This window comes from Giraffa tippelskirchi, chromosome 2, assembly GCF_054371585.1.
Source record: "Giraffa tippelskirchi isolate mGirTip1 chromosome 2, T2T-mGirTip1v1.2.pri, whole genome shotgun sequence".
In the NCBI taxonomy this organism is placed as follows: Eukaryota; Metazoa; Chordata; class Mammalia; order Artiodactyla; family Giraffidae; genus Giraffa; species Giraffa tippelskirchi.
In genome coordinates, this window is record NC_137276.1 from 75,923,942 (window position 1) to 75,951,939 (window position 27,998).

Below are 27,998 nucleotides of genomic sequence, written 5' to 3' on the forward strand. Positions count from 1 at the left end.
ACACAATTTTCTTTTTTTTTCTCCTGGTTTACTGATTTTCTCTTCTTGTATCTTTCTTTTTAAACCTTTCTTTTGGAATGTGTGTCCCAGCATTAATGGGAATCACAAAGCAATTTTAAATAGTCATTATAATCAGGGTTTGTTTGAGCTGTTGACTTTCTAAGGTTCATATACTAATGTACAAACCAGATTTATAATAGCTTTTTGCAAAATTCTACTTGTCTTAATGAGATGGAGGACCTGGTGTTCTCAAATTAAAGCACCTTCTGGCATCCATTAGTATATGTTTTCTTAGAAGCCCAGAATATTATCTTTTAACTCTCCCAGAGACAATATAGGCCTGAACAATTAGTTAACAAGTGAACATTTGCCATAGGTTTGACACCAAAGTATAGTGTAACTAATTTTTTTTCTTTTTAAATTCCTTTAGCCAACTAGTTGTTTTATATATATTTATATATAGCCTTGAATTCACCTTAAAACCTTTTTTTAAAAAAAATTTAGACTGGGAATACTTTAGAAAGAATTCTTCAGTGTCTACTTCGGTAGACTGAACATTAGCAAGGGAATTCTGAGGACCGAAAGACATAGTAAACCAAGGAAACCTAGAAGTGTCCAACCGCCTTCCTGAATAAACTCTACCTAAGCAAGATACCACCAAGGAAATTTTCTGGTTTTCCATTAGCTCATGGTACTTACAAAACTTTTAAAAACTTCACAATTCCTAGAAATGGTCTAATACAAAAGTATTTGTAAGTCTTTGCTTCCTTTCTCATCATTTTCTGTATCAAGTATAAGTTATGATGTGAAAGTAGAAAATCAGTAGAATTCTATTACTCAAGAAGAATTCTGACAGGCTTTCTGTCTGTTTTTCTTGAGTTTCCAAAGTTTTAGACATCAGTTTTTGTCCCTCCACCCTGCCCTCCTCATCCTACCTCCCCATCTCACAACTAGACTTTATTTCCTTGCTAAACAACGAATATTGACAGACTTCTCTGGCAGTCCATTGGTTGAGACTTTGCTTTTCACTGCAGGGGGTCCAGGTTTGCTGCCTGGTCGGGGACCTAAAACATAAAACAGAAGCAATATTGTAACAAATTCAATAAAGACTTTAAAAATGGTGCATGTCAAAAAAAATCTTTAAAAATATGAATATTAAAAGATAAACTTTTGTGAAAAGTTACATTGAACTAAACACTCAATTGTTTTCACTTATTTCTTTTCTTACTATTCACCAGCAGTTCTCAGATTTTAAGAAAAAGAAACCATGAACCTAAGTTCCTGCTGAAGTGCTGCTATTTAATTGGATTCCATTTTGCTTTTGACGTTTTCCCACTTGAATTTTGAAGACCACAAGTAGCTGTACTTCTTTACACAGCTAATAGACTATGAAACAAAGCTATTGCTATCCCAAGTTTATTTTATTCAAAAATAAAATGTATTATTTTTAACAAATGCCATTTAAAAAATGAGCTGTGGTCAAAACTCTATAAAGGATTAACAGATAACTTCTGAACTCAAACAGGGCTGTTTTAACCATCACATTAAAAAAAATCATGGATATAAAAATGATCTTTCTTTATTTAATTTGTCCTATTTTATCAAAAGCTGTTTGCTTTTTCCTCTGACTTAATTAGTAGATGGATTAAATGCTGTTATATAGATACTTTAATCCTTGGTTATACATTTAAAGGTACAGTAGTTGCCTCAACAAGCTCACAGTGGTTTGAGGAAGACAGACCAGAAAAGAGTTTAAATGTGGGAGTATGATGCTCTCAATAGAAGTGAGCACGTAGAGGGTTTGCACACAAATAGTAACAATGAGGCCCTTTTCGAGATGAGGGAAGAGGGAGAGAAGCCCAGGGGAGCTGGAGGTGACTCTATGCCAAAGGTGGAGTGGGCCATCCCCGGGGCAGCGTGAACGCACGTGGGGAAACAGGAGAGAGAAGAGCGCAGGCAGAATACCTTCCCCAACCATGCTGAAAACCACTCAGCAAAGTTCTCCGGAAGCTTTAGAAAGTCTCACACTTAGAAGGGGGGATGGTGATACTTTCACAAAATGTTATGGCTGAAAATATCCGTTGCCTCTAAAGTGGAACGTGGAACATTGTTCTATGATTATGTCAGTGTTTGGGTGGTGCCAGTTTTGGCCCCAGCCTTATTTTTCTTGGATTTCAAGTGAAAGCACCACTCCTCCTTTTTCTATTTCCTCTTTATTCAGTTTGGGTGAGCTTCTTCGGAAAGTCTGTAAACAGAATCAGAAAGTCTGGAGTGAATGACTCTTCCTGAGTCCTGTCATGTGTTTGACAGAATAGCAGCCCTTAAGTAAATCATGTCGTGTGCCCTTCCTGATGCTGCATTTGCCTCTTTCCTTTCCCCCCGACAAATGGGACAGGCTGATGGTCTTGCTGTACAGATGCTGGTGGAGGAGAAAGAAGGCCTCCAGGACTGAAGACCTTAACCTCTAGGACTTCCCTGGTGTTCCAGTGGTTAAGACTCTGAGCTTCCACTGCAGTGGGCACGGGTTTGATCCCTAGTTGGGAAACCAAGATCCCACATGCTACAAAGTGCAATCAAATAATTTTTTAAAATTTATATTTAAAGCATGTGCCAGCAGATCTTGTCTGTTGAGGTGTTTTAGGAAAAAAAAAAAAAGACAGTAACTTCTGTGCTCATTATGGATGAAAGAAAAGAATCTGGAAGCACTTAAACCAGCTTACTTTCTCTTAAATATTATTTATGAAAAAATGCAGCTACAGAAGATTTCTAAGCCAGAGTACAGTCTTAGTGATTTTTTTCTTGGCCATTGGAATAACCACGTAGCCTGTCCATTCTGTGGTAGAGTCCATTTGAAATACCCAGTCTCATAAAATAATCTTGAAATGCTCATGAGATAGACTTCATATTACATATTAAATTCTCATGAGATAGACTTCGTATTACATTTCACAGACCATCTTTCCTACCCAGAAGCAACATACAGAAAATGTTTCCCAGCCTTGGATTTTAATATTTAATGGAGAAAATGTTATCATCATATGTCAGTAATAGTTTATAAACAATTTTTATTTTAATTTTTGCTAAAGCTAGTATCACTAGTAATGCATTACAACTCTTGCATAATTTGAGTTTTAAAAGTCTCTATTTTTTTAAAAAAGCGAACACTAAAGTGCATAAGAGGAAAATGATATAATGTCTGGGATTTGCTTTAAAATACTTCTGCAAAGAAAAGAACATACAGGAAGTAGGGTTGGGTGAAGCAAGCAGAGGAAAAACTTGATAATTGCTGCATCTCTGATCAGTACACAAGGTTCAGCCTATTTCCTCCACTTTTGAGGATGTTTGAAATTTTTCAGTAAGCCTGCAAATAACAGTGTTGTCACATGCTAATATATAAACTTACTCTATAAATTGTTTTAACATAAAAATTCTAGGTTCACTCTTCTTGAAGTCTTAAATTGTTTCTCTACTATGCTTGTATGTCATCCATCCCTCATGTAAGATGACCATTTTGGTATTTTGCAGAGTGGCCTGGCCCCACTCCATTTGGCTGCTCAAGAAGACAGAGTGAATGTGGCTGAAGTCCTTGTAAACCAGGGGGCACAAGTGGACGCCCAGACAAAGGTACACAAAAAGATTGTGCCCATCCAGAGCGTATCTGTACAAGGGACACCAAAGTCACTGGTTGTGGTGTTCCATGTACTATTACCTTTCATGGCTTGAATATGTAGCTATATGTTGATGCCTCCTGTGTTAACACAATTTATTAACCTTTGTTACAGCATATTGACCCTTCGAGGTCAGAGTGTGAAAGCTTATACCTTTCTCAGTTTTTATGACTGAGTTTAAAAATGCATTTAGAGAAATTTGTCAGTCAGTAATCGATGACCTCTTACTTTGTTCAGGCATAGTCTATGGATGAGGTTATATTAAGTTTTACTCAATTACTGCTCACTTGCTAAATTCTTTGTGGTGTGTCTGATTGCTAGCAACCCCCCGTCTCTCTCAGCCAAAATAGTTATCTTTTCAAAAACAAATTTCTCATTCATCTCAGAAAATGCCACAATTTCAGACTCATAAAAGATGAGTGGATATTTTGTGTCATCATCAAAGATAGGAATTGATATTAATCTTTCTCTGATCATTTTTTTCAGTGCTTAAGTTTGTTACTCTTCATATCAAACTTGTTTTACCTACTTCAAAATGTAACTCTTCTTTCTTTCTTTCTGAGTGTCACATGTTTGACACAAACATGAATACTTGTTAAATACTGTATTGTGAATATGAACATTGTGGGGTATAATATAGATTGATTCTGAGGTATGTGAACAGATATTGAAGATATTGATAATATAGAAGGATCACTGGGAATTAGCCAGGTAAAAAAGTATTGCAGATGTCAGATCAGTCTGGATTTATGGGACAAGCACAGGGAGCAGCCCTGAGTAGACTACGCCCTCTGCACAGTGTTCTCTCTACGGCTGTGACTTCTCCACCCATACTTTTTCTTTTTCCAACAATGGAATTTTATTCCGTTCATATACATGCAACATTTATTGAGATATTATTTCTATCAGAAGTAGAACATTATCTCCGCGGTCAACAGGTGCAGTTTTCCTACTCTTATATTTAAATAGATCTCATGTATGAATTAAATTCATACTTACAGCCTTGAGTTTAGGGTTTTGATTTAGACTGTGCCTTCTCAAAGATAAAACATTATTACAATACTGCTTCCAGTAATTTTGTTCATACTTACAAAGTATTGCATTTAACAGCAAAGTTGAAAAATCGACAGCTGCATCAGTGAAAGAAAATACAGGAACTGTACAAGAAAAAATTGCCATCTTCGCTTAACATACATATTTAAGATTAAGAAAATGGACAGAAATGTACAGCTACATACAAATGCAAAGCCTAGTGACTAAGAGACTGTATGTACTAAAATATAAAGTGCAAATGGAGCCTGATTATCCAAGAATTGAAATCTTAAGGCAAACACAGGGCATGCGTATTTAGAACATCTTTGCAAGTTATATTTAGTTCTATTAGAAAGAAGCTACCTAAAAGAGATATGACCAGGCAAGGTCCTTTATGCTTTTTAAATTCTGTGTTAAAATAGTAAAGCAAATAGATTGATCTCTTCTCAAGGTAGTCCTAGATGTGACCTAGGCAGCTCCCCACACTCCAATTTCTGAATGCCTTGTGCCCTTGATGGCGCCTTGGCCTCTTTGGTAACCTAACTGCCCAGCTCTTTCTCCACTCTGCCTTCCAAACTTGTCATTCTAAAAAAACCCCTTATCTTTAGCCCTGAATGCCTTCCTAGATAACTGATTATTTAATGAAGAAACCAATGAAGGTGACAGCAGTGACTGGATGGTTTCTTGTTACTTTTCATGAAAATATAAGCATTTAAATCTGAAAAGGTCAGACTGAATTTAGCTTATATTCTTTGTTTTGCTTGTATACTTTCATCAGAAAAGATATCTTTACTTTAGAAATTTACAACTTCACAGAAAGTAGATTCACCCTGTGTTGTTGTATTTACATACACATATACAAATTTACATACACATATACACATGGGTTCCCAGGTGGCTCAGTGATAAAATATCCTCCTGCCAATGCAGGAGACTCAGGAGAAAAGTGTTGTGAAGATCCCCTGGAGGAGGAAAGGGCGACCCCATCCATGAATAATCCTATGGACAGAGGAGTCCATGGGGTCACAAAGTTGGACACAACTGAGCTACTGAGTATGCACATATACACACAGACTTAAACCATTTTATTTGATTCCCTATCCCTTTATAAATTAAAACTTCTAGAAGGCAGTAATAGGGTTCTGTTTCTCAATACTTTTTTGTCCCAACACATCCAGCGTAGACACCGACACTCAGTCAGGGGTTAAAGCAGTGATTCTCAAGGGAAGATTGGCAGGAGGAGAGATGGTGCCGTGAACCTTCTGCTCCTGATTTACACAAGTGATTCCGTGGTTTGAGAGTCTCAGGTCTCTACCAGGGTTTCCCTCTAACCCAGCCCACTCAGGTCAGCCAGTAATCATTTTTGTACTCAGTATAATATTTCTGAAGCATGTACCTTTTCCTGCCCTTTACAAGTGGTGCACTTCAGAATGCATCTCTTGGGACTCACCTGGTGGTCCGGTGAAGACCCCACACTTCCAATGCAGGAGGCACAGCTTTGATCCCTGCTCAGGGAACTAAGATCCTGCATGCCTCAGAGTACAGTGAAAACAAACAAATGAAAACCCAGAAAGCATCTCTCTGCCTCTTGAAAAAAAATCCCTTGTTCTTTTCTTCTCACAAAGATCACAGCACCAAAAAGAAGGGAAGCTATGATTGTCCCATAGTTGAGCAGGGCAGGAGTGCAGAGAGATGGGTTGTTTGGACTTGTTTCTTAACCTTGTAAATAAGGAGCTGATTACATCCCATGAACTTCCAAACTCTTCCTGGTAAAGATGACGTCCCCAACCAGCATAGAGTTAGTTAAAATGTGTGGTACTGATTGATTCACTGGCTTCAGTTTTAAAATAATAATAAGAAAATTATCAAGAGCTCTTCTCTGTTGTGGGAGAAAGACCAGAACATCTTGGTAACCACCCAGGCAGCCTTCCCATTGGCTTTCTGACCCACCAAGTCTCCCCTTCACTTCGTATTTGAAGTTCATCAGATTATTTCAGACGAAATTGTGCTGCTGGCCACAGGGTTTAATGTTCAGCGTTGTTGAACTAAAATGAAGCCACTTCTTTTGCTGTTTAAAAGGTTAATCTCTGGAAGCATTTTATTTAGACCACCCCAAAACATACTGAAGCAATTGTAATTGTAAGTGGGTGTGTTCACTGAGGAAGTGCAAGGAAGGCCAAAGATGAACTCCAAGAGAACACAGTGTTTAGGGGGTGAGAAAATACTGTGGATTTCCTGCCCCCTCTTTCTCAAACTGTGTTGCACAGGAAAGCCCCTAATCACGGCTTAGTAAGAGGTCATGCTCAGGCACCACGGATGAGAAACACCAGCCTGAATATTCCATCTGTGCCTTTTTACTCTTCCTACACAAATACAACCTTTCAATATTGCCTCAAGGAGATGAATCCCTTCAACTTGTAATGATGGATATATAGGCGACAGTGAAAAAAGGAAGCAAAGACTGCTCAGTTATCTGAACTGAGACTGTTTCTTAGTTATTCAAAAAAGGGAAGAGTTGCTCTTTCCAAAACATATTGCCACTAGTTGAAAGGAATTGCCCAAATCACATTTTTCTGGGCATATTTGTGCAAGGTGCCACTTAATGTGGGAATTTTGTGACCGTCAGTGAATGGAGGAGCCTCAGTTTGGTTTCTCTGGATGCAAACTGAATCTTCCTAGCCATGCACTCATATTTTTAACAAAATAGTGTTTGTGGAACAGAAGCGGATCAGTATCTTATAGCAGAGTGAACACGGGAGAGAAACTGTACATTCAGATACTTAGAATGATCCAATATCTTTTAAAAATGTGATCAATATAATAGCAAAATAGCCATTGGAAACTATTGCATCATAGCTTAGGTATGTTGACTGAAAACTTGAAACATTCCTTACTATTTAAAAGTTTGAAATATTTTCTGTAATTTCTGGCTTGGAAACAGTCATCTGTCACTAACCCTGGGAATGTTACTTCAATCAATCAAGCTAATTTTACTGAGAACTGGTAGGAGAAGACCTCCCTCCCTAAGCAGCATTCTGACTCTTAATCCAGCATCTTGAGTTCCTCAGTACCCGGAAAGAACCCTGCAGAGCAGGCAGGTGGATTCCGGTCTTCAAAGTGGGATCGTCACACATGAAGCGGCTTTAGGGGTTGTAAGTCAGACTCATCTATATGTAGTTATGGTGAGCTTATCACCACGGTCTGATTAGTGTGGCTGCACTCACAGTTCAGTTCATGGAACAGAATCTAACCAGAGTCAGCTCTTTAGGGCAGAGCCTACTTTAAGAGGTATCTTTACCTTCCCCAGTCAGCTATGTTCTAGACACCCCTTTTTCAATTCAAATTTACCATTTGCTGGAGTGTGTTAGTCAGTTTGAGTTGCTATAACAAGAGTATGATAGCTTGGACAAACTTTGATTTCTCAGAGTTCTGGAGGCTGAGAAGTACAAGATCAAGATGCTGGTAACAGGTAGCCATCTTATTGTATCCTTAGATGGCAGAGAGCAAAGAGAAGAGACAAGCTCTCTCCTGTCTCTTCTTATAAGGGCACTAATCCCATTCATGAAGGCTCCACCCTCATGACCTAATTACCTCCCAAAGGCCCCATTTCTAAACACCATTACTCTGGGATTAGGATTTCAGCATACAAATTTTGGGGGATACAGACATTCAGTCTGTAGCACAGAATCACCATAAAGATGCATTAATGCAATCACGTATGAGATGTGGACCCTTAAAAATATGGACCCCTGACCCTTGCCTATTTAGAAATGTTAGAAAAAGTCCATACTCTCCCTTTCAGTGATCTGGTGTTGCCAGTTTCATTGTAAACAGGGATTGATTAAAGACACTGAAATTGTGAAGTCTGTTACAATATGATCACCAAGAAAAAATACCTGGAATATCCTTATTTTAAAATATCTAGAATATGTGTGTGTGTGTGTGTGTGTGTGTAGATACATACACATATGTATACACACCTGATACATTTTAAAAATATTTATTTATTTAGGGCTGTACTGAGTCTTTGTTGTTGCATGGGCTTTTCTCTAGTTGTGACAAGCAGGGGCCACTCTCTAGTTGTGGTGCATGGGCTTCTCATTGCAGTGGCTTCTCTTATTGCAGAGCGCGTGCTCTGGGGCACACGGACTTCAGTAGTTGTGGCACATGGGCTCAGTAGTTGTGGCTCACTGGCTCTAGAGCACAGGCTCAGTAGTTGTGACACTCGGGCTTAGTTGCTCTGTGTCAGGTGGGATCTTCCTGGCTCAGGTATCAAACCCATGTCTCCTGCATTGGCAGGTGGATTCTTTACCACTAAGCCACCAGGAAGGCCCATGTTTTTTAATAGATAGAACTTATAGCCCCTCAGGGGTCAGTGGATATTAATTTGGAGCAATAGAAACAATCTATTGCTTTGTCTAATGAGTGGTTTTCAAGCTGTGGGGCTCTAGCTAGTAGACAGGAGTCCTAACTACAGCATCGGTTCCTAGATCAAATTCATACATCTCAGATCTCCTGAACTCCTCACACTAGCCTCTCCTGCTTCTGTATTTCTGTCCTTCTTAGCTCTGTCATGGACTCTGATCGTCATTTACTGCCTTCATGATCATTTAGCCAGTTCATTCTTTTTCTACCTTGTTTTTATGCTTCTAGAGAGTAGAGTACTGAATAAATGCTAGTCCAAGTCTGTCCATTGAGCACTCTCCTGACCCTTTACAAGAAGCCACTGGATACATCTGTCTAAGCTGTCTGTTGCTCCATCTTTTTGTCCTATCTTGAAAAGTTGTTATGAGAATAAAATGAGCTAATGCTAGAGAGAGCACTTGGGGACATTTAATAACTATTTACATGTGAGGTAGTATTGTTATTTATACCTTAAACTAGCCCTGAGAATTGTCAAGGACACTTGTTTTTATACAGGGGGAAAAAAACTCTGCCTCCTTAAGAAAGGGTGAATAACATTTTTGCTTCTATTTAGGATATCCGTTACTGAAAGTATACTAAACACGTTTCTTTAAAAAAAAATATATATATATATATATATATAATTACAGATGGGATACACACCGCTACATGTAGGCTGCCACTATGGAAACATCAAGATTGTTAACTTCCTGCTCCAGCATTCTGCAAAAGTAAATGCCAAAACAAAGGTAAACTCCTTTCTCCTTTGTATATACCAAGTCATTGATCTTGGATCTTGTATGGAAGGGAGTTAAGAGTCTTTTCTTCCATCTTCTACAGAATGGGTATACGCCATTACACCAAGCAGCTCAACAGGGACACACCCATATAATCAATGTGTTGCTTCAAAACAATGCCTCCCCCAATGAACTCACTGTGGTAAGAGCAAAGAGTCAGCTATGGGAAAAGGGGGAGCTGGGCTGGGCTGCTCGTGTCTTCTTACATTTTTAATTGTGCGTCAAGGTTGCATTTTAACTTTTGTTAGTGGGCATAAGCAGAGCATTCAGTAGAATGAAGGGAAAAGAACAATAACTGTATTGTGTTGAGCTGTCCATAGAGAGAGACGTGATTAGTGTTTCCCACTTAAAAAACTACAAACCCATTGCTGCCTAGAAGGAAGTACATACGTAAGAAGAAGCACGTTTGTTTCCTTGATTACTGAGAACATTACAAAGGCTCTCAGATTCCATGTATAGCAACCCAGACTCTACTGTATGAGGAGAAACAGGTTAGGTGGCTCTTGTGCAAGGTGTGTCTTTAATGAAACAGCATTTTGTGTGTGACAGTGGGAAAGGACTAGTGAGACACTCGCCTTATGTTTGTACAGATGAAACATGTGCAAACACACAGGCACTGATACCCATGGAATGACTTGTAATTCCTAGTCCACATTTCCCTCTTGCCAGAACGGGAACACTGCCCTGGCCATCGCCCGGAGGCTTGGCTACATCTCAGTGGTGGACACCCTGAAGGTGGTGACCGAAGAGACCGTGACCACAACTGTGAGTAGTGGATGCCAGACCCTGTTACCCCCTTGCCCTAAAAGCCAGTTCTTGGACTGTAGATTTTCCCAGGCTGTGGGGAGAAGAACCTTGTTCCTCTACTCAGAGACTAAGTGTCATGTTTCCGGATGCTGCTACCTCATTGACGGCAGTCAGCAAAGCAAAACTCTCATTTCTGATATTTAGAAAAATTAAAAACACTAAAAATACCTTTTAAAAAAGTTATAGCTTTCAAAAAGCTATAGAGTTTTTAATTCCATAGAAAACTGTGTGTTTCTTTGTTAAATTTGATATAAAAAATGTTTAATGAGATGAAGGCAGAAATGTTTTAACAGCCTTTCTTTGGCAGTGTAAGAACTATGAAAACTCTAAGTTGGTTCTTTAAAATATTTTAACTCACAAATGACAATGTATCCATTGTCATCGTTATGGTGAAAATATTTTTGTTGTAGACACATTAGCCATAGGATCCAAATTGATTTTTTCCACCAGGCTGGGTCCTCTTCCATTCACCTATTGGAGCTTAAATAAGAAGAACAATGGGGTGTTGCATTAAAACTTAAATCTTCACCGGGAGACCTTATTGCATCAAACATATTTTTACAAGCTGCCAGCCTCTAGGATAGGTCATTTCTTTTGAACCTCACCTGATGGCTTTGAACTCTTTCAGGATTTGGTAACTTTGGGATCAAGACCAGGTGTTGCACCATATCAGAGGCTTATTTGAGTTATTCTTGACACCATGACTCAACACGCGGGCCCCAGACTGAGTCCGTAAAATGTCAGTGTAGGACTCTGCAACAGTTGGAATTATCAGCTGTGCTTCTTTTTCTCAAAGACCACCTTCCACCTGAAGGCATAGTTCACATCTTCGGTCTGGATACACAGGGCTGAATACAAAACATGGCTCGAGGGACTCTGTAGCTTCCTGCCTGTTGAGTTATTTGGCTGTATACAGGTTTTAAAAACTAAAAATTCAGCCTGATGATCACAAGAGAGAAATTCTATAATTTTCTAAAGAGAAAATAGGAGCTTTGGTCAACTAGAGCAATGGTTGTCAACCAGGACACGTTTCTAACTTCAAGACAGTTTGAATAAATTCCCACATATTCTTTCATATAACTCTTGATATTTCATTATCTTAAAATCTATTATTAAATTCTCAAGAAAAGAGTTTAAATGATAATATTTATCAATCTTAATTGTATAGATATGCCATGTAACTGTCTCTAGAGTAGGGAGGGAGAGAAGCACAGGTATTAAACAATGGCCAGATGTCACCATGCTTAAAAGATTTGAAGCCACTGCAATAAATACATGAAACTTCTATTTCAGTGTTAAAGGACTGAAAATGGTTTAATGGTTCAAAATAAATCTTCCTTGATTAAATGTCAGTGACTTTCTCATCCATTGCTGTGCCGTGCTAAGTCACTTCAATCGTGTCTGACTCTTGTGACCCCATGGACTGTAGCCCACCAGGCTTCTCTGTCCATGGGATTCTCCAGGCAAGAGTATTGTAATGGGTTGCCATGCCCTCCTCCAGGGCATCTTCTGGACCCAGGGATTGAACTGGCATCTTTTTTAATGTCTCCTGCATTACTGGCAGATTCTTTACCACTAGCACCACCTGGAAAGCCCATTAGGAAAGTTCAAAATGTTTCTTTGATGTCGAAAGTGTTTTAGGAGAAAATAAAGTTGCAGATCAAGACAGTTAAGTTACAGCCTCAGGAAATGTACTGAGAGAAAAGCATTTTAGGGCTCCAGTTCCTAGTGAAAGAATGTGTACAGTAGTCATACCATTTCTCACACAACATCATCAGCTGACTTGGTAGGTGATTTTCTGCCAGTGAGAAAAGAAAGGACTCACGCTAACAAGAGGGTACAGTTTGCCTGGTGAAGTGAATGAGCCTCCACCAAATGAAGCTTTCACAGTGACTATAAGAGTCCACGCAAGTCCCTGAGACTGAGTCCAGTGTTGGAGTATCAAGGCTTTATTTCAAGCTGAGACACCGCCTTCTCAGCCTTCCCTTTGTAGTTACATCCAGTTCAGACAGGACTGTAGCAATTCAGGGTGGGGGTCTATGATCCTAAACTAAGAAAACACAGAGCAGCCTCCACCACAGGCGGGTCTTTGTTCAGTCAGCTGTGGAAGCCCCAGCAGCCACTGTCCCCATAAGCAGACATCAATTTTTCAGCAACCTTAAAGATCAGACTGCATCAGGACTTCCCTGGTGGTCCAGTGGTCAAGACTCTGCTCTTCCACTGCCAGGGGGTACGGTTTCTATGCCTGGTACAGAACTAAGACCTCATATGCAGTGCAGCTTGGCCCCCGCAAAAAAGAAAAAGACTACATCTTTGATAGGAGTGCCATGTTTAATATGGAAATTCTGAGAAAAGTGCTTTGGTTAATGACTTCACAGTCATGGCTGAGTAGGAAACTGAGTAACTAGAACTGGATATACAAAACATACGAATTAAGCTATTTAAATTGCATTGTTTAAAATTTCCCTCAGAGCACATTAGTCACTCAGATGTTGGTTTCTAGTAGCATTCTCTGATAAAGGAAACCAGGCCTCCTTGGAGAAGTGACAAAAAATCTAGAGCTGGGGCAGAAAATATACAAGATGAGCCGGGAACCTCTTGTAGTGCCATAAAGGATTCCCCCCAACAACTGCCATATAAATAAGTAAATAAATAAATACACATATATAAAATGATGAGATATATTAATATTAAAGGGACACAGGAATCCATTGAAAGAGTTCCCAGTGGCCAAAGCTGGAACAATTTGAGCAAAAGAAATATAATAGAATTGGGGTACAGGTGCAGAATATAATACATATATCTATGCATTCTTACTGATACAGATAAATGAATAACTAGAGAAGAAAAGACAAATTTCTCAGTCAAAAGAATTCCAAATAATTGATGAAAATGCTCCACCATCAAGGAGGTAGAACATGATTCCCCACTGCTAAAGTATATCTGAGTATAGTAACTTCCCTCCAGAGAAGACAATCCAGAGAGTGAGGGAAGTAGAGTAACTCTATGATGAAGAAAACCGATCAACAGCCTGATGACCAAGTACATCAACACTGGTAAATCATGTTGATGGTATATATCCTTCATGTAATATGATGAAAATGGCATTTTACCGTGGTGATATTCCTCCCCCAAAACATATAACCCCGGTCTAATCAATGAGAAAAACATGAGAAAATCTCAGTTTAGGGACATTCTACAAAATACCTGAGCAGTTCACCCTGAAACTGTCAAGGTCGTTAAAAACATGGAAAGTCTGAGAAACTGTCACAGCTATTGGAGCCTAAGGAGATTGACAGCTAAAGAGAACATGGTATCCTGGATGAGATGCTAGAAGAGTAAAAGTATATTTGGCAAAAACTAAGGAAATCTGAATAAAATATAGACTTTAATAATAATAAATCAATATTGACTCATTAACTGCAACAAATGTACCATGCTAATATATGCTAACAATAGGGTTAATAAGGTGAAAACTCTACTATCCTTACAATTTTTGTGTAAATCTAAAACTATTCTAATACAAAATACTCATTTTTTAAAATGTTCAATTACAGTATTACATGCTGGAAAAAATACCAAGTAATGCTTTATTTCAACATGACTTGTACTACTGGTCTTTCATTTGCTCAGATTAAAAGAGGACTCATTTTAAAACTAAAACGTACTAAGTCATTCAAACAATATTTTCAAACAAGTAATACTGTCAGTGTCCTTTGGATAGATACAATCTATCTAGGTAAAAGTTACCAAAGAGCAAGTAAAAATTCAGTAAAGCCTTTGCTCTGTAATATACCATTTTTAAGATTTTGTAGATGTTCAAATTATTCTGCAAATGCATTGTCTCTAAAATATTTTCTGCAAACACATAGATGTAAAATTTATGTATTAAAATCTTAATATTTTCTTTTAGAATTTAAAATATACACATAGGAGGAAAAACAAAAGAAGTGACTGGCTTGGCACAAGCAACAAAGACGTATTTCTTGCCTTTCATCTGGTTTATCTTCAGCTAGGACTTTTAGTGGAGGGGGTGGCAGGTTCATCAGACCATGAAAAAGTGTAGCAATAGACTAAGAGAGGCAGTGTCTCTCTCGATTCCTTTGAAAAAACTTTATTCAGGACCTAAATCTTTTAAGCTGATGTCCTTTGCCACTAGGATTCTTTCACCTTGTATTCATTCTCTGCCATGTATATGATGATCTCAGTGCTACTAAGGGATATTTTTGATGTTATTTTGTATGCGAGAGCTTCAAGGTATTCATCAATCTCACACATAAATCCCACAGTAAACCTATAGATTAATTTAGGAAGAAATGAATAGTCTCAGTAAAATGTGCTGTTTACTCATACTTAAGTGACTGCTTTTTTTGTTACCAGACTGTCATAGAGAAGCACAAAATGAATGTTCCAGAAACTATGAACGAAGTTCTTGATATGTCTGATGATGAAGGTATGAAAACCTCCTTTGAGTTTGTAGTAACAAAGAGTGACTGTGTATTTGTTTCCTGAAGGAAATCCATTGCGAAAATGTTTTTAGAAGCATTAATATGTTTTGTTGTAGTATCAACAGTATGCATTTTTCACACTTACATTTTCACTTAAATCATGCAGTTCGTAAAGCCAACGCCCCTGAAATGCTCAGTGATGGCGAGTATATCTCAGATGTTGAAGAAGGTATTTGCGAATTTTTATTGTGATAAAATTTAACTACCAGCTTTATCTTCCATTTCTTATCTTTGAAATATAACCCTTCCCTGAGTTACTAACTTTTCATTTTATCTTGTGATTATTAATTAATGTCTCATTTAAACAATATGTATTTGATATCTCTATCTTCTTTTGGTCTCTTTGAGTGCCCTCCCTTTGAACCCATTTTCCAGCTTGAAAATACAAGTGTCACTACTTATCAGGATTACTTTCTTTCTATTTGTTGCTATTAAGTAGAGAAGTAATATTTTGATTGCTTACATTTGAAAATCTAGAAAAGAAAATCTGTTTTTATCTAAAATTTTTTTTCACAAGTAAGTGAAGGTTTATGAGGAAGGGCTTAAATGTTCATTCTAGGATGTACTCTAAGCTTTGCAGTGAAAGCTACTTTTGATCTGGAACTCATAATGAAAAGCCAACCTGAAAAAACTTGCTTTCAAAATATAAATTTTCAATCTTGATTTCATGAAAGAGACAAAATATAGATGATTATACCTATTCTTCATGTGGTTAAAAGAACTTTTAGTTTCCTGCCTCACTTAAAAATTAGTGCATTTAAGCAGGTTATGGTATGTAGATATATTAATGAAATTATGTCTTTATTGTTCATTAAAAACTGACATGTTTACAGTGAATAAATATAAAGATGGCAGATGTTGGCATTTTACTGAAATGTTTGCTTAGAGTAGAATACATATTTATGTTTCTTTCCTGCATCGTTTGACTCTCCCAAACAACGTTCTGTCTTTTTGTTTCTCCATTTGCCATCTCTCATGTTGTTTTTTTCTTTTGGATCAGTCTTAGCGCAGCTAGTCTTTCTTTGCCTCTAGGTTACCTTTATTGTCATTATTGGTTCCTTCTTTGGTTTGTCCAGTTTTCATTGGAAACCTAAGTAGTGGGAAAGCCTCCCCGATCCAAAGTCACTTTAGCTTTTTCGGTGACCAGGGGCTTCCTAGTGTAGGTGCATTGTGACCAGAACTGCCCTCCTAGGAATGCTAATGTCTTGATAGTTTAGGGACTTGGTAATTTAGGGACTTGAAAATACCTGTTTCATTGTTTATAAATGTTGTTTTGATAACTGTTAAGGGCATCTACTCATCATTTTTCTTTCTTTTTCTGTAAACCATCAACTATATATTTACTTCTGTTAATCCCCCAATGGATAATATTTGTATCATCTTTAGGACTCTATGAGTAATATGCCTTACTGTCATATTATATTTCAGTGCTTTCTTTTGCAGCATTATCAGAGTAATTTCTCATGTGCAGAAGCAAAAAGGAAAATGATGGTCTCACAGAGATGCATACACACACAAAATATGATGTAAAAAGTACATTTTCAAACAAAATTGTTATAAAATATAATATGACAATCAAAGACCTAAAAATGTGCTAATTGCTAACAGAATATCCCCAAAGAGCTGCACTGATGAGAGGCCAAGTTTGAATGGACTATATAACAATCTTATACATGTGGAAAACCTTAATTTCCAAAAAGAAGAAATTTTGCATCTCTTAAAGATAATTCACTTAGCTGTTTAACTAGAAATGAGAATTATTTCTTTTAGATTTATATCAGCTTGGGAACTTGAAATGAACAAGCAAATGTTCATTCTCATTTTATCCATCTTTCAGCCCTTGCTTTATAGATGTGTCCAGGGGCTGCTGGAAGCAAATGGCTCTTGACTTCATAATGTGTAGAATTTAATGTTGACAGGGGGTTGGTTAAAGGTCATTCAGTCTGAACAACTATCACCTAGTGCTGGAATTACCTCTGTTAAGAGATCCTTTCCCCAGATGCCTCCATGTGAGTTCCCCAATTCTCAGTCTGCCTATTCCTGTGAACGACTCTGGCTTTAAAACTTCTTCATTTTATGGAGCACTTTGTCACTGATTCAGGCTTTAACTCAGTAACTCAGGCTCTGATCAGTTTGCACTATTTAGAACAAAAGCTGCCTCATTCATGTAATAATCCTTCTGATATTTAAAAACACTTTTCATGTTTCTTGTCAATGTTTTTTCCTTCAGTCATATTATTGGCACTTCCTTCCCCTGTTCCTTTACCATCATGGTCAGTCTCCTATGTAGATTTCAGTGTGTCCATCTCCAACTGAGGTGGCCAGAACTGAACACCATATTCAAGGTATAGTCTGATCAACGCAGAGTCTATCAGGGCTCTTGTGTTGTCCATGGAAGATACTAAAAATCTATAATTGAATATAAAAATACTGTTGAGGTTATAATATATACTTGATTGACTCCTATTAATATTAATGTCAGCTAATGTCCCTGAATTTTGCCTTCATGAGGTCCAGTAAACCACATTAGCCCTTTATCACATACTTGTATCATTCTCTGCTGCATGCGCTAGCATTTCTATTTTACTCCAAATCCTACAACAAATCATTTTGAAAGTTGAATTCGAAAAAGAACCCTACAACTGCAACGATAGTATTTATATCTGACTCATTTGTCTGGTAGATTTGCCAGAGTTTTGCCACTGTAGCCTGATTTGGTGCTGCTGGTTTCATTAAGCCCTTTTGAATGGAAACAAATGTTTATTTCCATGAAACCACAGCATATTGTGAATCTCTCTATGTGAGAATTAGTAAGATCTTCAGGTATCCCAGGTGCTAAGAATATCAACGGCTTTTAAAAGCAAATAAAAATAATAAGCAAAATATACTGTCGGTTTTTCTCAAGAAGAATGAGTTTGTAACATGAGAAAATATAATTATAATCTAAATTATAAAAATCAAGTGACTATTAAGGGAACAGTGCCAAAAGTAGTCTCTTTTTCTCCCCCTTTCTTTTTAATTTTTGCTTTCTCTTTGTTCTCTTTCTTTGGTCCATGATGAGAAATTAATATAAGTTAAAAAAAAAAAAAAAGCAATTCTCAAAAAAAATTTTCAGAAAAACAGGGCTAAATGTTATCAGTGAATGGACTAAGGGAACAATGGAGCCAAGTTACAGAGTAGAACAAAGTTTGTGTCAGCACAGCAGAGATAAAGCAACATGTTTAAGGCAGGTGATAAGTCCACATGTTATATGGGTAAGGGGTAAGTAGACCTACTTGGAGGGCCAGACTGATTCACACACATCTTAATGCTCTACTTTTTTCTTTCCCAGAAAATATGTTACATGCATATAAAAGTAATATACATGCAAAATTAATGTTGATTCTAGTAACACTTAGAGTTTTAAGTTTTGCAATTCAGTTTGTCATTAAAAAGAAAGAAAAAACTAAATTGGGGGAGAGAAAAGAGAGGGAGGGAAGAAAGAGAAGGGAAAGAAGGAAAGGAAAGGAGGGAGAGGAATAAAAGAAGAAAATTGAGATTAAGATTCAAGTTGTCTTCTAGTTTGAGTCCTGCTCCCAAGAATCACCATCGGCTTTGATTCAACAGTGATTTTACATTGCAAATTCCTAGAAAATGTATTTTGTCAATTTTTAAGAATGTATAATCATGTTATTTTAGCTTGCAAAATTCTAGTGGGTTGGGTTATAGCAATAAATCTAAAGAACTGCAGATGGGACATAATGAGATCTGGAATGAAGCCATGGAAAGTAAAACCCCAAAAGGCAGCTCTGTGAAATAGGACTCCACTGAACAGGTTTCTGAGACAACTGGGTGAGACAACTCTTGCTGGGAAGAATTATTTAATTCCCAGTTAGCTACAATTCAGATAAGACTGCAGAAGCTCTTTGAGGATCAAATGTAGACACTAAAATATTAAAAGAAAATGCCATGAGTCTAAGTATACTTAGAAATAATTAAGTGTACTTAGATAGGAATACCACAGCCTACCAGGTTTTTGTGAAGTTTCCTATTAAAAGAAATCCAAAAATCTGGAAAGTAGATTCCAGATCCCTCAAGGAGCAAAGAAAGCGTTCATGAAGTAGAATAATCTGTCTGACCCAGGAAAAAAGTTTTGTGTACTAAAACTGCTATCAACTGGTTCTTTGGAATTGAAGCAGTAGAAATCTAAAGGCTTGATATCAGGCTTGAGCCTCTCAGAATGTAAACTCTTACAAAAATCTGTGTATATATGTATATATATATATATTTTTTTTGAAGAATGAGATTCTTTCTTTGTGTGGTGGGTCAAAATCTTTGGATACATTATTTATAAAAACATTTTTAAAAGTCTAAAAAAATAAAAATAATTGTCAGATAGGTGTAGCTTTGAGATATAATAAAGCACTGATGTTTCATCTGATAATATGAGAGAGTCGTAATCAGCTCACTTTTGCATCAAAATCAATGCCTAGTGGAAGCAAACCACAAATTTCAAAGAACTAAAATGGCAGATCAGTATCCTATAGCCCAAGCTCTTCATTATACTGATGAGAAGTAAAGCCCAAATAAATGTTGTATGACTTGCCCAACCAAGTTAGTGGCAGAGTGGGACAAGAAGACACATCTGATAGTCTGTGGCGTTAGGTCATCTCTTTCACAGCTACAGTAACATGAGCTGTGTTCTTACATTAGAACCCAAGATTGAATTTTTTTTGAGCTTCAAAAAAATGTGTGCTTAGGAAAAGGAACAAATTGAAAATTGTCACAAAGTAATAATCATTCTTTTTTAAAGACCCAATGAAACTACGAGATTGGTCCTCTGATCATCTTGGCAAAAGACCAAGATTGACATTCATGTAAAATAGCTACAAACATAATGTAGAATGGATTTTAAGAACTCAAAGCAAGTAGTCTTAGCAAACATATCCAAGTATTCTTAATCAGGGGAGAAAAAGTAGAATTTCATTTGGCTCAATCTAAAACTCAAAAAAGTTGGAAAAATTATTTTGGGAAACACAAAGCCAGATATTGAGGGAGATGCCCTACAGCACCTCTTCTCACCAAGTGCTTTGGACTATCCTGATCTCCTAGTCATCCTAATAAATACATCAGACTATCATGTTTTTAGCTTTACAGATCTGGAAAGAAGCCTTGAAGATTAGTTTGCCTCCAGGTGGTCCAAGGGAGTCCTGGTTGCTATGCAGAGACTGCCCTTCACTTGAAATCTTACCATTTTATAAATACCTGTAAAATCATAACATCTAACTTCTTGCCTGATATTTCTCTGCTTACAACTGACCTTTCAAACAGATAGTACATAATTGCATTTACTCTGGCATGGCAACCCACTCCAGTATTCTTGCCTAGATAATCCCATGGACAGAGGAGCCTGGCAGGCTATGGTCAATAGAGTTGCAAAGAGTCAGACACACCTAAAGTGACTTAACATGCACGCTCAGCAATAAAGTCAAAATGAAATACCAGACGCAGACACCTAATCTTAGTCTCTAGCACCGGGCCTGGAACAAAACAGCTCTTCAGTATGTGTTTGCACAGCTGCAACCAAACAGAGGAGAGTCAAGGAAAGGATAGTTGTATATAGGTTTCTGAGAACAGGCAAGATGAAGAAAATTTGCCTCCTGTGCTCCGTTCCAGCCATTATACCCCTTCTCACTGAGACAGCCCTAGGCTACATAGTGAATCAGTAAAAATCTTTATAATGACTCTCCTAAGACGTACCTACAGCTCAAATAATAGTTCATGAATTTAAAAGAATTTCCAGCTAAAGGAAAAGACTTGTGGGCTGAGACTGAAGTCTTGATTCTCAAACAGAGTCCATTCTGTCTCTGGTAGCCTGTCTTTGGAATTGGAATTATTTAGTGATCTTCATCCACACTGCCCACTTACCCAGCCATGTACTTGATGTGTCTAGTTAGAATCTCACAGATGTCTCAGCCTGCCCTAAACATACCTGCAAACAGTGTTTCTTCCCACCCTTCTCCAGGTCAGTAAACAGCTCCATCACCTAAGCCAAAACCTGTGGTTCTGTGCAATCTCCCTTTCTTACACTTACATCCAGTCCATCAGTGAATCTATCCATTCTGCTTCCAGGATACATCCCACATCCCTCCACTTCCCACCGCCACCACTCTAATCCACCTGCTGACATGCCGCCCATGGAATATTGCAAAAGCCTCCTTGCAGTCTCCACTCTGCACTTTCCCCACAGACTGTTTGCTACACAGCACCCTCAGCAGTCTTTTAAAATGTAAATTGGATCATGTTATTCCATTCCCCGGCTTCAAACCCTCCAAAGCTCATTTGTTGTTCAGTCGCCACGTTGTGTGCAACTCTTTGTGACCCCATGGGTTCCCTGTCCTTCACTGTCTTCTGGAGTTTGCTCACACTCATGTCCACTGAGTCAGTGATGCCATCCAACTATCTCATCCTCTGTCACCTGCTTCTCCTCCTGCCGTCAACCTTTCCCAGCATCAAGGTCTTTTCCAGTGAGTCGGCTCTTCACATCAGGTGGCCAAAGTATTGGAGCTTCAACATCAGTCCTTCCAATGAAATTCAGGGTTGATTTCCTTACAGTCCAAGGGACTCTCAAGAGACTCTCTGAAGCTCATAGCTAGGTTTTAAAGATTCATTCATATTGTTGTATATAATTGTAGTTCATTTGTTTTTATTTCTATATTATATATTATTCCATATGCCTGGATCATAATTTGGTTATCCATTCTCCTGTGGATGGAAGCATGGGTTGTTTCCAGTGTGGGGCTGTTGCAAACAAAGCTGCTATAAACCTTATATATGTTTCCTGGTACACATACATATATGTACCTTTCTGTAAGGTATAACTCTAGGATTTCAGTTGCTAACTTGTAGCTTATGCAAAGACAACAGAATTCCTCACAACCAGGTAGCACTAAACTAGGATTATAAAATTAGATAGTGAGGCTATAAAAAAAACAGGAAAATAATGTAAAGAAAGCTATTATAACACTAGAAGGAGGCAGGAGGAGGCTGTGATGGGATAAGAATATGGGCGGCAGCTTCTGGGGTGCTGATGTTCTATTTCTTAACCTCTGTGGTATTTATTTTCTAACAGTCTGTTAAAATGTATGTTGCATGTCATGTACTCATGTGCACAGTTGCTGTATTTCAAAATAAAAGTGGCCACCTCTTCTAAATAATATACATACACCCCCAAACTAGTACAAATACAACAGTAAAATAAAAACTTCCCAAGGCTTTACAATGTACTTAGAGTAAAACTCACAGCCTTTCCATGGTCAGTGAATCCTGTGTGATATAGCCCCTGGTTCCTCTTTTGCATTCTCTCAATCACACTTTTTGATTTCTTCCTAATATTCATCTCAATATATTAGTCATCAGTTTCAGAAAAGCAAACTTTTTCTGGCAAGGGCCAACAGTTAATATTTTCAATTTTTCAGGCCGCATAGTCTGTGTCCCAACTGTTCAACTCTGCCATTGTAGCCCCAATAGCTAACAAAACAAATGAGCAGGGCTGTGGGCAATAAAACTTGATTTACAAAAACAGTCAGGAGACTGGATTTTGCCCAGACTGTCATTTGCCAACTTGGGATTAATTTTATGTTCTTTCGAAGTAGGCTGTTAGCACCGTGGAAGCAGAGCTGTCTTTATCACCATCAGAGCACTTAGGACACATACATAGGAGTCCTCATTCAGGGGAAGTGCTACCACACATTTACCTGTGTCTCTGTCCTTCCCCAACCCCACCCCATCCCCACCTAGGATTCGATATAAATGAATACTCTCAACGACACACACAAGGTACTTACCATTTTGAGCCCTTTCTATGTTCTAGGCATTAAGCACCATACATTTCATGTACTATGTTGTTTAAGCCTCACAGTGACCCTCTAATTTAAAACCATTGGTATCCCCATTTTATAGATGTGAAAATAAGTTCCAACAAGGTTAAAGACCTTGGTCAAGGTCACACAAATCAGTGCAGGGGCTTATAGTGGAACCCCAGTCTCTAACCTCTAACATCAAGGTAATTTAGATAAGAGTCCTAAAACAATTGGATTATTTGTAAGTTGTAAATGAGATAATGTATAAAGGTTAGGACAGAGAGATAAGAAAGCCTTCCTCAGTGATCAATACAAAGGAATAGAGGAAAACAATGGAATGGGAAATACTAGAGATTTCTTCAAGAAAATTTGAGATACCGAAGGAACATTTCATGCAAAGATGGGCACAATAAAGGACAAAAATGGTACGGATCTAACAGAAGCAGAAGATATTAAGAAGAGGTGGCAAGAATACACAGAAGAACCATGCAAAAAAGATCTTCATGACCCAGATAATCACGATGGTGTGATCACTCACCTAGAGCCAGACATCCTGGGATGTAAGGTAAAGTGGGCCTTAGGAAGCATCACTATGAACAAAGCTAGTGGAGGTGATGGAATTCCAGTTGAGCTACTTCAAATCCTAAAAGATGATGCTGTGAATGTTCTGCACTCAATATGCCAGCAAATTTGGAAAACTCAGCAGTGGCCACAGGACTGGAAAAGGTCAGTTTTTATTCCAATCCCAAAGAAAGACAATGCCAAAGAATGCTCAAACTACCACACAATTGCACTCATTTCACATGCTACCAAAGTAATGCTCAAAATTCTCCAAGACAAGCTTCAACAGTACGTGAACTGTGAACTTCCATATGTTCAAGCTGCATTTAGAAAAGCAGAGGAACTAGAGATCAAATGTCCAACATCCATTGGATCATCGGAAAAGCAAAAGAGTTCCAGAAAAACATCTACTTGTGCTTTATTGACCATGCCAAAGCCTTTGACTGTGTGGACCACAACAAACTGTGGAAAATTCTGAAAGAGATGGGAATACCAGACCACCTGACCTGCCTCTTGAGAAATCTGTATGCAGGTTAGGAAGCAACAGTTAAAACTGGACATGGAACAACAGACTGGTTCCAAATTGGGAAAGGAGTACGTCAAGGCTGTATATTGTCACCCTGCTTATTTAACTTATATGCAAAATGCATTATGCGAAATGCTGGGCTAGATGAAGCACAAGCTGGAATTAAGATTGCCGGAAGAAATATCAATAACCTCAGATATGCAGATGATACCACCCTTATGGCAGAAAGTGAAGAATAACTAAAAAGCCTCTTGATGAAAATGAGAGAGGAGAGTGAAAAAGTTGGCTTAAAACTCAACATTCAGAAAACTAAGATCATGGCATCCGGTCCCATCACTTCATGGCAAATAGATGGAGAAACAGTGGAAACAGTGGCAGACTTTATTTTTGGGGGCTCCAAAATCACTGTAGATGATGACTGCAGCCATGAAATTAAAAGACACTTGCTCCTTGGAAGAAAAGTTATGACCAACCTAGACAGCATATTAAAAAGCAGAGACATTACTTTGCCAACAAACGTCCATCTAGTCAAAGCTATAGTTTTTCCAGTGGTCATGTATGGGTGTGAGAGTTGAACTATAAAGAAAGCTGAGCGCCAAAGAATTGATGCTTTTGAACTGTGGTGTTGTAGAAGACTCTTGAGAGTCCCTTGTATATCCAAGGGAGATCCAACCAGTCCATCTTAAAGGAAATCAGTCCTGAATATTCGTTGGAAAGGCTAATGCTAAAGCTGAAACTCCAGTACTTTGGCCACATGATGCAAAGAACTGACATTTGTAAAGACCCTGATGCTGGGAAAGATTGAAGGCGGAAGAAGGGAAAAACAGAGGATGAGATGGTTGGAAGGCATCACTGACTGAATGGACATGAGTTTGAGAAAACTCCAGGAGTTGATGATGGACAGGGAGGCCTGGCGTGCTGCAGTCCATGGGGTTGCAAAGAGTTGGATATGACTGAACTGAACTGATAAAGGTTAACCCAGACATCTCTGTGAATGTTAGTTACAAGGTACTTTATCTTACTTAATCTTCTCAAAGTAGTTGAGAGCAGTTTTGGAACTATTCTTACTCCTAGTTTACATTTAGTCCTAATTCAAAGCCCTAATCTAAAGTTTTATTAGCCCTCACTTGCATTAAGGAATTCGAGCCTAAAGGGGTTCAAGTTACTTGTTCAGGTTCACGTAGCCAATGAAACTAATTTGAATTTAGTTTTTTTTTTTTTTTTTACTTTCAGTGAGATGCTATAAGAGAATATATGAAAGTAACAAGAAAATTCAAAAGAAGGGGAGATGACTGGAGGCCTCAAGAAGGATGCATTTTATGGAACAGACAGAATGTGAACAAGCAGAAGTTTGGGGGTTGAGGAGAAGGGAGAGGACTGGAAAGAAGTGTTCTAAGTTCAGGGTCAAAGCATCAGAGGCCAGAAGAGATCACAGAAGACTTCAACATGAGGCAGGGGAGCTGGGCACTGACCTGGCTGAGGATCCCATGGCAGGGCACAGGGAGGAATGGAAAACTCTCGGCACACTGATATTTGAAAGGAAGAGGAATGGCAGAGGGAGTGGTGAACAACAGAGGGAGAAAACCAGGAGAGTGAGCTCTAGTGGATGCCGTCCATGGGAGAAACTTCCCTGGGACGCTCCAGTTAGATGAGCACAGGCCATTTGGGAATCCCTGATGACCACAGCAGCTGCTGTGTTCATAATATCATGGATACAGACCCAGAATAAGTAGTTCTCATATAGTTATTTTTTTTCCCTAGAAGCTATGACAGATGAGCAGCTGGAGCAGTGTATGGCATGAATGGGAACAGGGGTCAGTTAAGAGCGGACAGGGAATTAGCATGTCTACTGATTAAGTACAATAGGTGGTTTTTTCATTCACTCAAAACAAGTTGTAATTTTGAATATGGTTCCTTCCCACTCCCACTTCTTTTAGTCTCTGCTCATCTACCCGGAAAGTCTGAGCTTCTTCGTGGGAAAGTGGGTCCTCATGTGACCACCCCTGCCCCCATCCCCCAAATGGGACTCTTACTACAGAGAGAACCAGAAGTGGAGGGTGACACTGGGGGAAATCAGCATGGAGAATGCTTGGGCAGGGAAAGGCAGGGGGGTGGCAGAGGGCTGGGAACAGGAGGGGCTGGAGAACGGGAAGATGTTACACATGGCAAGAGGTGGTCCAAGCACCTGGGCCAGAAGCACACTGAGGGTGAGAACTGACCACAGGCTGTCTTTACCTTGTATACACCTTTTAGGTAGAACTGCGGAGAAGGAAATGGCAACCCACTCCAGTACTCTTGCCTGGAAAATCCTATGGACAGAGGAGCCTGGTAGGCTGCAGTCCATGGGTTCGCTAAGGGTCGGACACGACTGAGCAACTTCACTTTCACTTTTCACTTTCATGCATTGGAGAAGGAAATGGCAACCCACTCCAGTGTTCTTGCCTGGAGAATCCCAGGGACGGGGGAGCCTGGTGGGCTGCCGTCTGTGGGGTCGCACAGAGTCGGACACGACTGAAGTGACTTAGCAGCAGCAGCAGGGAGATAGAACACAGATCAATAACAGGTGTTTGCTGCTCTGCCCAGTGAAAAGCGATTTAGGTGTGAGAGAAGGCGAGACCAGATTCAAGCCCACAAAGTAGACATGATGCTTGTACTGCTTTATACCTGAGGGTCGTGAGCATCTTCTGGTGCTTTGCACACACAGTCCTTATATACATCCATAATGAAGAGCCAAGATCAATGAGGTCTGGATGTGGGGCCGAGTCTAAACGAATTGCTAAGAAAGAATGAACAGAAGGGACTTACTGGCATGACACGGCCACCTTGAATTTAGCAATGTAATTTCTCTGTAAATAAGAACCATTTCAGTGTCTGATTTTACAGGATTACTTTGTTGGCTAGTCATTGTCTGGCCTTATTTAAAAGTGGCATAGATTTTAGCTAATAAGATGAGTGTAGGTAACCCTGTGCTCCTCTCTACCTGCATTTTGTCTCTATTCTTTAGTGTCTCTTTGACCCAAGTCATTGTAACATCTAATCTTCCTCAGGGGACTGACAGTAATTTCTGGACTAGGGTTAAGGAGTATTGATAAAAATAGGAAAAAATTATAGTGTCTGCCCCAGCATTGTCTTTTTCTAGCTCTTCACAGGAAAGACTCAGAATTCTTTTTCCTTTCTGGGATGGGTTTGTTTATTAACTTAACCAAGATCACAGGGGATGTTTTTCATTGCTCCATCTGGAAAGCTTCCAACACTGAGTCACATGTCCTTACTTTGGAAACTGTACCTCACTTGGATTAAGGAATAGTAAACTGCAATACAGTTTTTAGAAAGAGGTACATCTAGCCACAAAGAACAGAATAATGTGTAAGAGCAGAGAGTCAAATATAACTTTGTACTCAAAAACATCAGCCTGAATAGAAAAGTCACTTGTTTTGTACCATAACGGTGACCTGTTCTTGTCACTGCTTAAGAGATGTGCAAACTTTGCCATTAAGCCCAGTTCATTTGTGGCCACCTATGAAGTCAGGATCTTACCAGCACCTGGAGTTAGGGAAAGAAAGAAAAAGATAGCAGGTGGCCCTCCCATGAGAGGTACACTAATCCTTTAAAAGGACACACGCTTCTTAAGACCACCTATGTCACCCTTGCTCATCTAACAGTGTCTCAACTTACCCCATTGCTCTCACACCTTTTTAGAAGGAAATGTACAGGAATCCTTGCTTAATACAAGCTCCTCCTCCAAACTGCAAACTGAAAGATGAGATGCACACTGATCTGGACTCTAAGTAACTTTCCACTTATTTATTGTGTGAGTCTCAGAATTAGATTTTAGAACTAGAGTTTGAAGGGAA

At 38.8% G+C, this 27,998-nt stretch overlaps 1 protein-coding gene and 1 long non-coding RNA gene across 2 annotated transcripts in view; one reads left to right on the forward strand and one right to left on the reverse strand.

Moving 5' to 3' along the window:
- The window catches only part of ANK3 (ankyrin 3), a 365,422-nt gene that overhangs the window by 212,851 nt on the left and 124,573 nt on the right, over positions 1 to 27,998 (forward strand). Inside the window, exons 18-23 of the mRNA XM_081569013.1 lie at positions 3,526 to 3,624; positions 9,755 to 9,853; positions 9,945 to 10,043; positions 10,571 to 10,666; positions 15,089 to 15,161; positions 15,323 to 15,385. Of these exons, the coding sequence (XP_081425139.1) occupies positions 3,526 to 3,624; positions 9,755 to 9,853; positions 9,945 to 10,043; positions 10,571 to 10,666; positions 15,089 to 15,161; positions 15,323 to 15,385 (529 nt within the window). The remainder of the gene's footprint in view (positions 1 to 3,525; positions 3,625 to 9,754; positions 9,854 to 9,944; positions 10,044 to 10,570; positions 10,667 to 15,088; positions 15,162 to 15,322; positions 15,386 to 27,998) is intronic.
- Positions 7 to 27,970, reverse strand: LOC145537979 (uncharacterized). The gene is made up of 3 exons (XR_014076550.1): positions 27,820 to 27,970; positions 26,809 to 26,920; positions 7 to 1,064 (listed from the first exon to the last, which is right to left on the reverse strand). It is a non-coding gene; the product is annotated as an uncharacterized LOC145537979 (long non-coding RNA).